A 16332-nucleotide genomic window follows, 5' to 3' on the forward strand; every position below is an offset into this window, starting at 1 on the left:
TCCTAACCCTAACCCTAACCTTACCACACTAGAGCTGCAGGTGTTTGACCATGTCTACCCTTGTTTTGTCTTTCATTGGCCCAGGATGGAAACACAAAAACCTCAAATGTGAAAATGAAATGAAAATGTGTTCCAGGAACGCTACTCCACCATGGAGGCTGGCCTATATTTTTGTGCTCTTATTTTCTAACTTTAAATCACTATCAAGGCTGCAGGAATGACAAAGGCTGAAGCTGGACATCTTACCGCTGACGGCAGCTCCAGCAGTTCCCCATTAAGGCCCAGGTTTGGAGGACGTGTCTCAGTGAAAACTGTGTCAGTGGAGCACAGCTTTCTGATGGACCCATGTAGCACCGTGCCTCTGTCTCTCCTTTCTGGTGATCGTCCGCCTGTCAAAAGGTGCTGCCTGCTAACTCCCAGAGTGCCATCCAGCCAATCAAATTGCTAAGCTAGGGCTTGGGGGAGGAGCCAGAGAAGTTATCTGTACAATTGTAGCGGAAGTGACGCCAAACTGTTCATAGCCTTCATAGTGTGCGCGCGTGAGTGTGTGTGTGTGGTTGTGTGTGTGTGTGTCTAGGAAGCAGGACAACATCAGGGGGAGGTGAGAGCAGCCAGGTGGTTTACAGCTGAGATTTAGTTTATGGAGATGACACCATTACTGTGACTGTGCTTCCTATTGAAAGGATGAACGGATGACAGACCTAGCTGGGAGAGAAGGGCCCCCCACTCTGTAGTACTAGCAAGACCACGGACTCAGAAAAGAGCAGGAAATCCACCAAGTGATCACAATGAAGCCGTAGATGATTCTCGTTTAATTCACACCCTGATATCCCAACGTGTCCAGACACCAATGTGGAATTGACAGTGAGGAGGGCGAGTCGATATTTAGGGTTCACTACAGAGTGTGGTTTTAATGGAAACAGCACGGTCATGGTTCTCCGGCACAAGTGCGACCGGCTTATTAAAAGAATCGTTAACAAATGGTGCAATGGAAGGAGATCATCGTACTGCAGTCTACGGGGAGTAACGAGTGACCGTCTGGCCTTACAACCAGACTCAACAATGACAAAAAGCCAGGGGTCAGAGGTCACAGGTCATGCCCGACTTAGCACACCAGGGGTTGGATTTACTTAGGCTTACTTAAGCTGGCGTAACAACATGGAGAAAGGTACTTAACATTAATTGCTCTGATAAAAAAAAAAACCCAGTTTTTTTTTTACAAATTTAAGTCACTTAGTAGGAAAAAAGGGCTGGCAAGGCCACAAATTAATAACCATTCACAAGGCATCCTGTTTTTTCCCACGAAAAGTCAGTGCATAACCTAGTTTGAGACCCACAAAAGCCAGGTCCTTTTATTAACATCTGAAGCATTTTGAAACATGTATGAATTATGGTGATAATCAAAAAAAACCAGCAGTCAAGGAACTGCCGATGAAGTCAGTCAGGGGATAAAAGAGAGTTTAATGAGACCATCACTGAAATTTATGTATGTCCTCAATAAAACCTCCCTAATTTAGGCTATGTGTAATGTCTAGGCCTCTGAATATGTCTCCACAGTCATTAAATGTGCTAATTTGCATTCTCTCCAATTACTGGCTCCATGGGATAAACATCTGAAGTTCATTACATCTGTGTGCACCCTTGACAAGCAGTCATATTAGATTCATGATGACGCACAGAAGCATTTACAGCAATGTCATCTGAAGGGTGAATTTCTGACTGTCTTCCATGTTTTAACCATTTCCCTGAATGATCTTAGCTTTTTTGAATCTTTTCTTTGTAGCACGTGTGCTAACCTGTTACTGGTGATAATGACGCTAATCCTACCTCTGAGGTTTGTAATAGTGGAGTTTGGGGGAACCAGGCCTTGTATCTCGACCTTAGAGATGGATCACAGGCCAAACTCATGCTTTATCTTCCTAAGAGCCCTGTCCCTCCCCGAGCTTTCATGGCATCCTGGAAACATCACCCCCTTTGTGACTTTGATGGTCACCTCATGCCGTCAGCCGCCTGAAAGTGCCATGTCTGCTTGACATGCCTTTTCCTATGACGGAGGCTGCTCTAAAGTGACTGGATCATTTCTGCGGAGCAGCAAAAATTCTCTAAGACAGAGTCAGGAGAAGAAGCTGCATCCATGCCAAAATCTGCAACAAGCAAACAGCAAATTTGTGTCAAATTTAAACCCCTAAAAATAGAAGCCACAGCATAGCTGCCACATGTGGGAGCCTTGCCTTCCCAATCCTGGATGAGATGTTATACAATGACCTTGCTTTGTTTTGATCTGGTTTGGGAAAACATGCCAACTTGTAGCTACTATCCTTGCAGGAGAGCAAAATAAAAATAACTGGGTGCGAGTGAGCGTGATATTCATGATTGCCCTATGTTCCAATCAGTTAGATATGCAGGTAAAAATATCATCGCTTCTTTCATTGACAGTTGCTATTTCCCATTCACCTGGCACCCTTGTGTCACTCGAGTTTTAATGAACATCGATTAGCCTTAAACACAAAGTCTTTAAATAGAGAACTAAACTGAAAGGACACTCCCCAGACAACTGTATATGCCATCTTTGCGGCAAAAATATATAAGTTCTGGCTGAACGTTGTAAAATGAGGATTTATGTGAGATGGCACCACACATTCGGCCTGCCCGGCACAATGGAAACACTCCAGCTAATGATCCTTGCATGCCTTTGTGGCACTCCGATTAAACACTTTCACATAAGAAGCAGCCGCCAACTATCTGCATTTGTATGCAAGGTAGGGCTACTGGAACTGTTCAATCACTCATGCATGATTAATGGAAACCGTTCAGGCTCTTCCTGGCTAATTGGGCAATAATACTGCCTGTGGGAGGCACCAGTAAGAATTTTGCAATGACCGCCAGCTAACCAGTGATTGGCAGAAAATGTATGTGTGGACAGATAAAGTAAAACATTTGCAGAAACAAACACTTTAATTAGGAGAATGTGACAAAATAGCTGAGAGGATCGAGGAAGCATGTCATGGCGGGAAACAGGTCCTAATGAGAGTCAGATTCTGATTAATGACACATACCTGATATCCCTGGTGACCAAAGATGTCCCGGACTTCAGCTGCTTCCCCGTTTGCTCATGGGTCAGCTGCAAAGTTTCTCTCAGTTCCTCCACATGCAGCTGTTGGCCCTCTTCCCCATCCATACTTGCTTCAACTTCAGGCTTGTATGTGAAGATGATGGTGGGCTTCTGACTGGGGTCATCTGCCTTGGCCTCTGTAAACCAGTGGTGGCGCTGGATGGGCGGTGGGGGCAGCATGTGGATCACAGTCCCATCGAGGCCCAGGAGTTTTCCCTTCTCCTTTTCCCGTTCGGTGCGCTCCCGCTGCTCATCCTCATCTTTCCGCCGGCGGAAGAAGCTCTTGAAAGAGATCCAGCGCTTGGGCTTAGTGCTCTCGGCCCCTGCTCGTTTCCCCTCACCTCCGCTGGGGCTGGTCTCACCCTCACTGGGGCGGGAGGTCCCTGCTGCTGGTTTGGCCCAGTTACCAAAGTGCCTCTGAAGTAGGTTGGCGGCATGGTATGGTGAGGAAGTGGACCTGGGAGGGGGGAAAGGAGCGTTGGGTTCAGACCTGGGGCTGGTTGGAGGAATGGCTGCAGAGGAACTCTGGGATTTTGGTAGCTGTTTAGAAGTGCCATCTTTCCTAGGCTTGGAAAGGCATCCATCTGTGGTGGAGAAAAGAGACTTGGGTCTGCTGAGGGTATCCTTAGTGGCATCAGGCGGTACTGCATAAAGCTCCTCAGCACTGCAAGTTTTGCTCTGTGCCATCGGCGATTCGGGTGGCGATTGCGGCGGCTGTATGGAGGCTACAATCTGAGAAAGCACAGTGCTGGCCTTCTCCCTGTGGCTAGAGCCAGTGCCTGTTGATGGCTGGTACTCACTGGTGCCCACTTTGTCAGGGGTCATCTCCCTGCTGACTTTGCCAAAGCACCCCTGGGAGACAGCTGAGGAAGTCCCTTTGGCTAAGCTTCCCATTGGAGGAGATGTAAGCAAGAGACTGCTCATTGCAGCTGAGCTGGGAGTCATACTAGAAACCGTAATGGATCCTGAGTTGAGCTCTTGGACTTTCTGTGCTACGGAGCCGACTTTCTTCTCATCAGCAGCAACTTTCTCTGATATGAAGTTCCCGTTAGCACATGTTTCTATCGGAGAGGATGGTGTGCTCTCAGCAGAGCCTATCTCCTCGTATGTGTGACTAGCCACTCTTCCACTTCCTGCTGTCTTAGCCGGGGGTATCTCTCCACTCACCCCCAGGAAGCTCTTATAAACCGCAAGATTGTCATAAGCACTAGGATTGATGACAATGGGCACTTTGACAGCATTCTTAGAGCCGCGGGCGTAGGTCGGTTCATCACGGATGATGATAGGGAATGGCGGCATACCAGCATTGTTGTAACTGTTGAACTTGATTTCAGACAAGTTCGGTGACTTCACAGGGACAGTACGGGAGGATGAGGAGAGACCAGCTGTGGGGGAGGTTGGTGCTGACTTGTGGCTGCAGTGCCTTGGAGGTACGACTGGACCAGAGGTAGCCCCACCCATCAGTTCAACCTTGGGGACTTTCTGACGAGGACTAGTGCTGGAAGTCCAGACCTCCTGGTAACGGATGTTGCCAGGTTTTTTGCGTGATGCGTTTAGCAGTGCAGAAGGTGTTAATGATGTTGGGGAGACTGGGGATGTTGGAGATAGCGGCAGCCCCAAGGGGGAACTGGGAGAAGAAGTGGAGGAAACTGATGAACCCTTTGGTTTGGAGGTGCTGTCTGTTGGGTGTTCCTCAGTGTGACCCATGGATGCAGACACATCCACCACAGTGTAGGGCTTACAGATAGGAGCCTTTTCTAGGCTGACTACGCGGTACGGTTTAGCTTGCTCTTCTGTGGGGCTGAAGCTAATGGTGACTGGTTGGCCAGGAAGTGCCTGAGGCAGGGGTCCACCTTCTTTCTGGTTCCCATCTCGTTCCTCAAGCCTGATGGCCAGGACAGCTTTGTGGGTCTCTGAGACCTTTGGTGACCTCAACCCTCGCTGAGCTGACTCCTTCTCTGCTGCACTGTCTGGAACTGGCTCTCGACTTTCTGACGGGGAGTGCAGACCATTAGGCAAGTGACTAGGAGCGCTGCTGGTACTACTGGAGGTGGTTGTCCGTGAGTCCTCTGGGGCAGAAGACGATGATTCGGGAGAAGTGGTTGATTCAGAATTGGAGAAGAAGCCACTACCTTGCAGGTCATGCTGGCCAAAGGGGACGAACCCACCATTGGAGTCCACTGAAGGATAGCCATTGAGTATCTCGTCGTAACTGTCATCATAGTCAACAGCACAGATCCGTTGGAGTGAGCGATTCCGGAGAGGTACAGTGTTCCACTTCTTGCCTGCAGCAAAGGGCACTGGGGATAGGGTAGCGGCACGGAAATTAGCAAAGCGAGGCTGTCCTCTCATGCGGATCTCCATAGCTAGCAGCTCCTCATCACTCTCATCCCAGCTTTCGTGCTCACCCCCATCGTCACCCTCGCTTTCTTCCTCTTCTTCCTCCCCTTCGCTGGAAAATTCTGGGTAGCAGAAGCGACCCCCCTCGGTGCTGATCACCTCGGTGCTGTCGCTCAGGGAGACGTGCTTGTGGCTTGCCCCCCCGCGGCTGCTTTCCATAGCTAGGCAGCTGGAGGCTGGCAGGCCTCGCTCCAGCGAGCGTTTGTATGAGGTGCTGATGCGTCCCAGAAAGAGATCCCTGGAGCTGGACCCAGAGCTAGAGCCCAGATCAGTTCCCAGACCGGCAATCTCCTTTAGCACCTCAGTCAAGCCATTGTTATTTCCACTGGCGGGTACCCGACAGCTACGTGGCCCGTAGCCTTCAAACTCCTCCCCTCCATCCTCCCCTTCATTATTGTTCACTCCACTCGGCCTCTTCCAATTCGTCCCATTGCGATTCCAAGCTGCAAAGTCTGGCATTTTTCCAGCTTCCACGGCATCCGGTGTCACCCGGTTTCCTTCGGAGTCCAATCCGGCCGAGGAGCAGGACAGCATCATAGTAGGCTTCACGGCAATGGTGGGCTTCTTGGCCACCGGAGGCCGGAAGTGTCCAGGACGGCCTGAGCCGCCACTGCGCACGTAGGGGCTGGCAACGTTGGCGTTAGGCCTCCCCGCTGCAGGCGTGTGACTCTGCAGCTGCACGGGCCGCTCCTGAGGCCCGTTTTTCAGGCCTGCCTCGGCCAGGCGGTGTAGGCTCTTGGGTTTGAAGCAGTTCTTGCACTCGCCCGGTTTCCACACGTGCTCAGTGAAGGTGTTGCAGGCAGACATGGCTGCGGTCCCGGTGGGCCGCGCGGAGGGTCAGAGTCCTCGGACCCCCCCCATGGGCTTTCCGCCTGGTGAACAGGGTCTTCTGGAGAGCTGCACAGTGTCGTGGGCTGGATACTTCAAAACTTCCTTCTGGAAAACCTGGTCTTCTTCACCATAAAACAATCAGAGCCTGCAGGTACTCAGAAGAAAAGAAAGTGTAAAGAACAGGACCAGTTTAGGTCAAATCATTACTATAAAGCTAATAATTAACTGTTACATTTGGCTACTGTAAGGTTTTTTAACCACCCACCTGCTGACACAACATCAAGTTAAATATATATAGCCAGTAATATTTCAGCCGACCCATTTATCACATACAGAATCCATTTCTTTGGCCCCCGGCTCCTCTAAAAGCCATAAAGATCCAATTAAAACACTCTGACACTAGCAATGATCAATAATTCAGGTATCTTTATGCAGTTCTACACAATGTATGTAAATCAACAAGCTGAAACTTTTGGGAATGCATTAATTCACAATCATTAATCTTTTTATGTCAACTAATGAATATAAATGATTTTTACCTTTTAAAAAGTTCTGAAACAAGACAAGTGACATATACTCAATTCAGTGTAATACCATTCAAATAAACTGTACTGTGGCATTAACTGCACTACTAGACTGTCAGAAATAAAATTCCAGTCTTTCAGAATCTCAACATTTTCAGTCAATAATACCAATCTGCAGAGCAGTACTCCACCACAGGGTGGCTCTGGGGAGCCTCATTCCAGTATCTTCCTCAGACCCTCTGTTGGGGATGGGGGGGGGAGCAGATTCGTGTCTCTATTAATCCTCTGCTGTGTCCCAGTGACCACAGGGTGCTGTGGGCTGCCAGATTCACTCAACCAGATTCACTCAAAATAGAAATTTTTACATAAAGCTGTCCATATTCTGCTTTTGAAAAGTCACTGAGTTCCCAATAAGAACTGCACTAATTCTGTTCAGAATGCACACTGGTTTCTTTTCACTCACTAGTTTGTTTATTTTTTATCACTAATTTGCCTTATGTTGACTGGGTTGTTGTGCTTTACTGCTGAAGAACACAAAACGACAAACACAAAATTCAAGTTGTTGCTAATATCACTTTTTAAAGTGACAGGATCCAGTTTTTTTTTTTTAAATAAGAAGCAAAAATATTTGAGGCTGATTTGTAAATGGCTGCCATCTCACAAGGCTTAAAAGCCCATTTGCTGTGTAGGAGGCTGAGTGACTAATGACTAAGGCCTCGAGTCACCGTTTACTTTGCTTGCCTAAGCCCACGATTCCCAGTCAGGCCATGCCCTACTTCATGTGGCATCCGTGACACGATGCCGTGTTCTCCACAGGCGTGTCTTGGTGCTCGCACTTAACCTGAGCTGGCTTCAGTAAAATACTAAGGTTTCAAGTGTCTAAAATGGACGACCTGTAGGCTAGACAAGTCGAAAAAATCCCCACCAGATTTAGGGAGCAGTTAGCTGGACACACTGCCAGGAAGCCCCTGAGAGTGCTGGAGGGCTTCTTACTCTTATCAGAAGCAACATGCATTTTTATTAATTGTTTTCAGCTGGTGATTTTACTGGGATGATTTAGGTAAGTTGCCCTGCTATAAGGCTCAGCCATAGAGCCCTTGGCGGGAACAGAACCATCGACCCTCAGCGCGATGCTGCCTGGCAGCCGGGGTTGAGCTTGTTAGTGACAGCGTGTTAATCGGCTTGTTGTTACGTTAGTGTTGAAGAAACCATGAAAACAAGGGGCCGTTAGTGCAGGGAGAGAGGAAGGGAGGGGCCACAATCCCCTGATTCTGCCTCTAATGTCATTAAGGGGTCTCCTTTTTCATCCTGCAATACATCCAGCAGGTTTTAGTTAATGTGCTTATTCATTTGTTTTCCACAGGGGAAGCCCATTGACTGAGCTAAGGATCCGGACAGTGATACGTCATGATGCACAGCGATTCACGGTGAGTGGAGGCAGGGGGAATTTTCACAGTTGCCTACTGGGCTCGACCTGCCATGGGAAACCGGGAGGATGTTTCCGGCCTTTGGTTTCCCTCGACCTGCGGGCACATTTCCGCATGGGAGTAACTTTGGCCGGAGACAGGAGGAGGGGTCACTGGGGAGACAATGGCAAGGTCAGGAAGGAGTGGGGAGGGGTTATAGGCCAGAGGGGGCACAGTTTCAGGATGATTTGGGATGAGGTTTGCCCTGTCAACACCCTGCGCTGTGACAAGCAGATACAATGGTGCAGGAACCTCGAGCTTAAGGGTCACTCAACAGAGGATGGAACTTTAATGTGTTTATTGTTCGTTTAAAGGGAGAGGTGAGGAATGAGTCATCCTGTCATCCTCTTTACTGAACACCACTGTCCATCCACACAGTCATCACCTGCAGCTTCTTAAACTGCTCGTGAGACTGAGAGGCTCCCAGTTGAAGGGAGTAAAATAGAGACCTCTCAGAAAGAACCTCCATCTATGTGTCGAGCACACAACAGACACTCGGAGACACTCCCGGCAGACTGTCCTCCTCATGCATCGTAATCCTCTCCACGCTTGCACAACATGCAGCTGTGGTCATGAACACCAACACCAACACACACCTTCCCTGGACACCCCAACATTAATATCACAATGCCTTCAGCAAACAGTCAATGTGTGCTTGAGTCACATGTCGGCCATTTTGGAGTGACAAATCACTCCCAACTGTCTCGCATCTCACTCCAGCACCGCAGATCTGATGAAACACAATGGCTTTGGAGACGAGGGAAAATTCTGCCCATTCTTCAACTGGACCATCTGTGTTTTTTTTTTTTAAAGCTCTGGAATGAAAAGATGCATCTTCCTGGTGACCATGTTTTGGCGGAGATATCTGCTCAGCATGACTTTCCGGGGTTCACGATGTGGCCCCCAGTCACTGCTTAACCAGTTGGTCAACGCTGTGTCTGCTGGCATGGGACTGTGCAGGAAAACTGGACTGCCTTTTAAAAGTTACCCATATTCAGCCAAAAAAACTGGACATTCCATTAAAGGTAAGTTTTAAATGTCTGGGTGAAAGCAAAGGGAGAACAAGAATCACCTAAAGGGATGGTGGACGGGTCATTAAGAGAAGCAGTGTGATATTATGGGGTCCCAGCAGGTCCTGCCCTCTCCTTCCACATCCCTCTTATGCCTGGAATACATCGAGCCGATTTTTGGCTGCCAAAATCTCTCAGGCTGTCAGTATGAGTCAGTGACAGCCTGTCATGCCGGTGTGCGCAGCACGATCAGACACAGTCGGGCCCCATCGAGACACAGTCGGGCCCCATCGAGACACAGTCGGGCCCCATCGGCGCCGTTTTGGCTGACTGAGCATGTTGAATCAGTGTTGAAACTAGTAGGTCAAACTGAGTTCTCTGACTGGCCTTATATCACCCATCACCTCTAGCTATGCCGGTGTGTTCCAGAGCAAATTTTCACTATGGATGACAGGGACAGGAGCCGACGGGAGCCAATCGTTCGTCAGCCTTGGTTGGCACTATCCTATTGCCAGCGGCTTGGTGAGTACCCGGCTTTAGTCTGTCCTTGGGTTTTTATCTACAGTCAAATAGACAAAGAGAATGCATCAATTAAGAATTGGAAAAATACAAGCAATACATTGCCTTGAACATCCAGGGGCTTGGGGTAAGGTGCTGCTTCAGTCTGAGATTGCTGAAGGTCAGCTAATTACCGGCATTCGTCCATTTGATGTGGAGTTCACCTCGGAACATCCGTTCTTCCCTAGCCAGCAGCCCAAGGTAGCTGTTTCCTCTGTGAAGTTTGTGGAGGCCAGATGGGAGAGAGAAAACATAACAAAAGGCCTGTGCTGCCCTCAGACGCTCCTCAGGACGTCAGCAATACCAGGCGAACCACGGGGCGCGTACAACTAGGTCAGCAGGTATGGTTGTGCACTCGGAATCTACCCCTGCGCATGCAAAATCACTGCACACTACGCAGGTCCCTTTAGGACTGCAGTGGGGAAGCCCAGTGATTTATCAGCTGGTACTACAAAAATCCCACTGGGTGAGCCTGTTTTTTAATTCTCCTCTGTCACCCCCTGTGTCTCTGCCCCCCTCCTTCTTGTTCTGTTGCAGGTGATCTGGAGACTGCTGGATTCCCGCAGGCTGGGGCAGGGAATGCCGCATCTCGTGAATCGGGTGGGCTAAGGTCCGGAAAAGTGTTCCTGGATGCCATCCTATCGCACCCTGGACCATTTCCATAGGGAGCAGCCGGACTGCCCCGGGCCGCCAGGAGTTGACCATGGGTGGGGGGAGGGCCCACCGTCATGCCAGGCATGAACAACAGGTGGCGCCAATGAGACAGAGGTCCTGGGGAATCCTCCTGGAATCCCTAGGAAGTGATGTCACTGCGTTCTGAGTGAGGATTATTGAACTAAGGAAGTATTTCTCTTGTTCCTGGCTAGGAAAGTTTATTTTGAGAACAGTTTATTTTTTGACCCTCTGAGCTGTCTTCCGATTTCTGTCTCCACTCTCATTAAGTTTCGTTTTCTCTGTCTCTCAACAAAGGCAATTGTCTTTGCTCATAGCTCCCACCTCTGTCTGCTCTGTGCTCACCTTATTTCACAGCCCTGACACATCCCCAGCTCCCGTGGCTTTCCATGCTACCTATGTGTGCAAGGCATGGATACAGCCCAAGTCGAATGGCCCACAAAATTATTTTCAGGCCCAGCATAGCAGAATGTAATTTATTCTGATAAAATGTAGCTCTACTTAGCTGTGCATGCTCATTGTGTTTAAAGCCCCCACCCCAACTAGGGTCTCCTCGGTTGGCCAATCAGAAAGTGCCACTGATGATCCACATTAATTCAGCCTGGGTTTGCTTCCAGAAAATGTTCTGGGCTCACCGGGTTCAGATCAGGTCTATACCATCAGGCAACCCTGGATTTTCTCAGTGATCGCACCTTCCCCCCCCCCCATCTTTTAAGGAAATGCTCCTTGTTTCCTTAGCAGAACTTTGCTCCTGGACATCTTTAAATTCTTAATTCAGCTGTGTTGACAGGAGGGGATCTACGATGACAAGAGACTGGATTTAGGTCCAACAACGTGATTAAATTCCAGAATGACAACCGCTGTGCCCTTGAGCGAAACGCTAAGCCTACATCTAGTCATGTACGATGCTGTTGCTAAAGCTGTGTTTGCATCCCACACCCCCACGGCCTACGGGAAAAACAGCACAGTAACCCTCCCAACACTGTTATTAACACACACACAGAACTGTACAACTGTATAAATGACTAACAAGCACATTATTTATATATTTTTCTTCAAATATATAATATTTCAGAAATTTGGAGATATATATGGATACCCTGCACATGAAGGGATGGAGCTGGCTGTGTTTATGTCTGTGCTTATGTCTGTGCTTAGATGTAGGTCTTTTGGTGTAGGTGGGAGGCTGCTACAGACTTTCTATGAGTCTGTGTGACAGCAGCCAACCACTATGCTACTGTGTGTTGGGGCAGCAGTACAAAAGCTAGGGACTGCAAAGAGACTGAAAACCGTGTTCAGGAAAATGAGGAACAAGCTCTTATCCATCGTGAGTGATGCCTCTCAGCCCTCACTTGCAGCGGGTGCGGCACAGAGGAGTGCCTGCAGTGACAGACTATGCGCTCTGACGTGCCCCAAAGAAGGCTTTGGCAGGGCCTTCATGCCTGCTGCCATCAGGACATACAGCTCTGCGATAGGCTGAGCCAGCCAGCCAATCACCAGCCTGCAGATCTTACATTAGGCTGAGCCAGCCAGCCAATCACTGGCCTGCAGATATTACGTTAGGTTCAGCCAGCCTGCCAATCACCAGCCTGCAAATGTTACTCACTTTACCCATCTGTCTGTCTGTCTATTTATTATTTCTCATTGCACAGGTAATTTGTACTGCATATTTTGCATTGTTATGGTCTGCACATATCCATTTTGCATTTGTGGTTACCTATTTCTGTAAAGAATTCTGTAATTTCTGCTTGAAAATCATCTTTTTTTGCACATATGTATATATTTAGTCTACACAGTGACTTGATGTCTGATTACTAATTTCTCATTTTTATTTTCTAATTTGTTTAGGACTTACTGTAACCTGGACTTACCTGACGTCAGCTTTAGTCACGGCACGTTTTGATATTTTTTTTTTGGGCAATCGCACCTCATGTCATTGTCGTCAAGCTCATATTTAAGGATCTGAACATAACAGAATTGGTACATCACAACTCTGCACATCGTGCAACAGTTTTAGCCTCTGGCTGCCATTTTAACAGAATAATGTGTGCATTATTTGCATTTGAGCCAGCTGGTAACCATGTGACAGCTGAATGGCTCTTCAGCCAGAACGTAAATAGTCCTTGGGACAAAAGACTAAACCTTTTCAGTCCTAAACCAGGGTGTTCCGATTGGTTGTAGAATTGCTTTTTCCTCCCGAAACTCTCGAGCACTATTAATGTCTGAAGACTGTGGGAAGTCAGTCATGGGAATGGAACACGGCAAAGCATCCCCTGGAGAACAAACCCGTCAAGCTCAATTACCTCCAGACAGCTCTTACAGCTAATACTGCGGGCTTTCATCTGCTTCTCCACTGGAGCCCTCTGCTCACAGGACAGTTGAGGAATTTGCTGGTACCACAACCCCGCTGTGCTCCTGATAGACCGCCAAGCTGCTTCCAGGCTGCTCTTCAACATTCCCACTGACCTATTTCCTGACATTCTGATCTTCCTAGTCATACCCTCAGTTGGGTTTGAACACTAACCCATACTGTCTCCTGACCTGCCATCCCATCTGCTCCCAAGAGCACCACTAATCTCTAACTGCTACTCCACCCTTTCTCCGACCACTAATCCCAGAATCTCTCCTGATTGGTAACTCCACCCTCTCCCCTTACCACTAACTCCACCCTCTCCCCTTACTGCTAACTCCACCCTCTCCCCATACTGCTAACTCCACCCTCTCCCCATACTGCTAACTCCAACCTCTCCCCTGACCGCTAATTCCACCCTCTCCCCTGACCGATAACTCCAACCTCTCCCCTGACCGCTAATTCCACCCTCTCCCCTTACCGATAACTCCAACCTCTCCCCTTACCGATAACTCCACCCTCTCCCCTGACCGATAACTCCAACCTCTCCCCTTACCGATAACTCCAACCTCTCCCCTGACCGCTAATTCCACCCTCTCCCCTTACCGATAACTCCACCCTCTCCCCTGACCGATAACTCCACCCTCTCCCCTGACCGATAACTCCAACCTCTCCCCTGACCGCTAATTCCACCCTCTCCCCTTACCGATAACTCCACCCTCTCCCCTTACCGATAACTCCAACCTCTTGCCTAACTGCTAACTCCAACCTCTCTCCTGACTGCTAGCTCCACCCTCTCTCTTGACCAATTGCTAACTCCAACCACTCTCTTGACCACAAACTCCACCCTGTCTCCCGACTGCGAAGTCCAACCTCTGTCCTGACCACTAACTCCACCCTGTCTCCTGACTGCTAACCCCAGCCTCTCCGCTGACCGCTACCTGGAACCACCAGGACATGACACCTGGCAGGAAAGTACCAAAGCTCTTCTGTCCTTTGAGAGCTCAGGTAGCTGGGTTTCCATAAGAGGGGAACCCAAGCAGTCACGGAGTGAGAATGCTTTACAGGGAAAAGTGCAGTCTATTTTTAGGCAAATATAAGGAACCCTTAGTTACTATCTCAAGCACAACACACGGAACCCCTCATGTCAAATGTTGTACACAGGGATGGACAGAAAGGCACAAAATACTAATTTTATGTGATCCTCTCCACCAGCATTATAACTGAGTCAGAAAGGCTAAATCCTTTCAGGTCTGTGATGATTTTAAACAGGATCCCATTCCCCTGTTACGGCTCAAATGAAAGAGGCACAGTGCTGAGAGGCTGGATCACTTACAGAAAATGTCCATCACCAGTAGCAGCTGAAAGCGCCCAGTCAGGGTGTAGCTGCTGAAAGCGCCCAGTCAGGGTGTAGCTGCTGAAAGTGCCCAGTCAGGGTGTAGCTGTAAGGGCTGGATGTGTCACACAGGCCCCTTTCTCCATCTGGAATCTCCCGTTATGGTGCCGGCACTTGGTTTACAGGGTATGGTTTATCTAAATGGACATGGGGGATGGTTATACTTCATGGTTTTGTGGTATGGATTGGGAGGATGATTTCAGGGTTAGGGTTTAGGACCTGACTATAGGATATGAGGATTTGTTGTACCAGGCAGAGGGGGTGTAAGACAAGAGACTGTGACACCACTGGGGTAACACTCCACAGCAAGAGCTGCCGGCCCACCTAAACCAATGCTTTTTTTTGGGGGGGGGGGGGGGTGATACTGCTGTAACACTCACACACACACAGAGTCACACAGACAGTCACACAGACAGTCACACACAGACACACACACACAGTCACACAGACACAGACAGACAGACACACACTCACACAGACACACACACACACACACATACAGTCACAAAGACAGTCACACACAGACACACACACATTCATATTTTTATGGGGACTCTCCCTTCATTTCTGTTGCCATAACCCCAATCCCAAGAATGACAAGCTTAAGCCCCACCCAACCTTAACCTTAACCATAAGTAACCAAACAAACATACAAGTCTTTTGCCGTTCTTAGTTTTTTTGATTGCAGTCAGAGATTTTTATAAAATTCAGTTTCCCCTTGTGGGGACTGAAAAGGTGGTCCCCACAATGGGGAAATAACAGGTTTTTTTATTGCATTGTGCGGGCATTCGGTCCCCACAATGTAACATATATATGACCCAGACACAAGCACTTCTAAGCTGTTGAGACTGCAGCTTAATGAGGGAATGAAAGATCTTCATTTTTCACTGATAAAATGATGAGCACAAAAAGAGTGCTGGGGGAATTATTGTTTAAATTGAGAGTGTAGCGCAACTGATATAAACAAAGAAGCTCAAGCTATAAATGGAAGCTTCAGTGAAGCAGACTCAAAATGCTTGCTTATTCAAAAATTATGTTTATTATTTTAATGCTGATAGCAGATACTTTTATTTAATGTTCTTTGATTTTTTCACTTGAATACATGTCCTCGAGAAAATCAAAGCTTTTAAGGACGTGACTTGAATATTCGGTCTGTTAATCGCAGACTCACCCCAGGTCAAGTCAAAAGCAGATCGAGACCGGAGTAGAAAAGCTACAGCAGGACTCTGGCCATGCTGGGCAGGACCGGACTGGGCTGGGCAGGACTGGACTGGGCTGTGCCCAGCGAATCAAGCCAGGAGGGAACAACTGACTACACCTGTCAGGTATACTGAACAATAATCAGAAAGTTCGATTCCCACAAAGGACCGAGCTGCTGTACCTTGAACTGCTCCCGTTAAAAGCATGGCACATAAATTACAGTTTTTTCCAATCATTTTCACACTTGTCTCAATACCATGTCCACTTTTCCAAAACACTTAACACAGTGGGCTGTACCAATACACAACTGAGCACACCACTTAACCTTTGGTGCAAAACACAACCACCAAAACGTTTCACAATATAGTGAAGTACTATATCTACAGAGACAGTCCCCCTGGAGCAAGTTGGGGTCAAGGGCCTTGCTCAGGGGCACAATGATGGCACCTCCTGGGAGTGAACTCAAAATCTTCTGGGGTTCCTAATGGGAGCCCAGCCAGATCCCTAACTACTAGACCACCACCATCCCCCTAGATCAGAGATCTCCAAGTCCGGTCCTGGAGAGCTACTGTCCAGTAGGTTTTCTATCCTACCTGGCTTCTGATGAGCCACACCTGTTCCTGGTATTTACTTGAGTATAGGTGTGACTCATCAGAAGCCAGGTAGGATAGAAAAACCTACTGGACAGTAGCTCTCCAGGACTGCAGTTGCAGACTCCTGCCCTAGATCACCCCAAGCATTTTACAATGGTTGAAGCTGGAAAGCTGAATGAAAACACACACCAGCCTGAAATTTCAGCTAAGAACCTATCTA

At 48.3% G+C, this 16332-nt stretch overlaps 1 protein-coding gene across 2 annotated transcripts in view; it reads right to left on the reverse strand.

Annotated features, from left to right (window-relative positions):
- Positions 1-16332, reverse strand: part of peak1 (pseudopodium-enriched atypical kinase 1) — a 94375-nt gene that overhangs the window by 17310 nt on the left and 60733 nt on the right. The window contains exon 3 of one of the 2 annotated variants that reach the window (XM_023822797.2): positions 3057-6488. In XM_023822797.2, the coding sequence (XP_023678565.1) occupies positions 3057-6319 (3263 nt within the window). In that variant the 5' untranslated portion in view covers positions 6320-6488. Of the gene's footprint in view, positions 1-3056; positions 6535-16332 lie in introns of those variants that run through there. The other variant, XM_023822801.2, reaches the window with a different exon arrangement.

This window comes from Paramormyrops kingsleyae, chromosome 13, assembly GCF_048594095.1.
Source record: "Paramormyrops kingsleyae isolate MSU_618 chromosome 13, PKINGS_0.4, whole genome shotgun sequence".
NCBI lineage: Eukaryota > Metazoa > Chordata > Actinopteri > Osteoglossiformes > Mormyridae > Paramormyrops > Paramormyrops kingsleyae.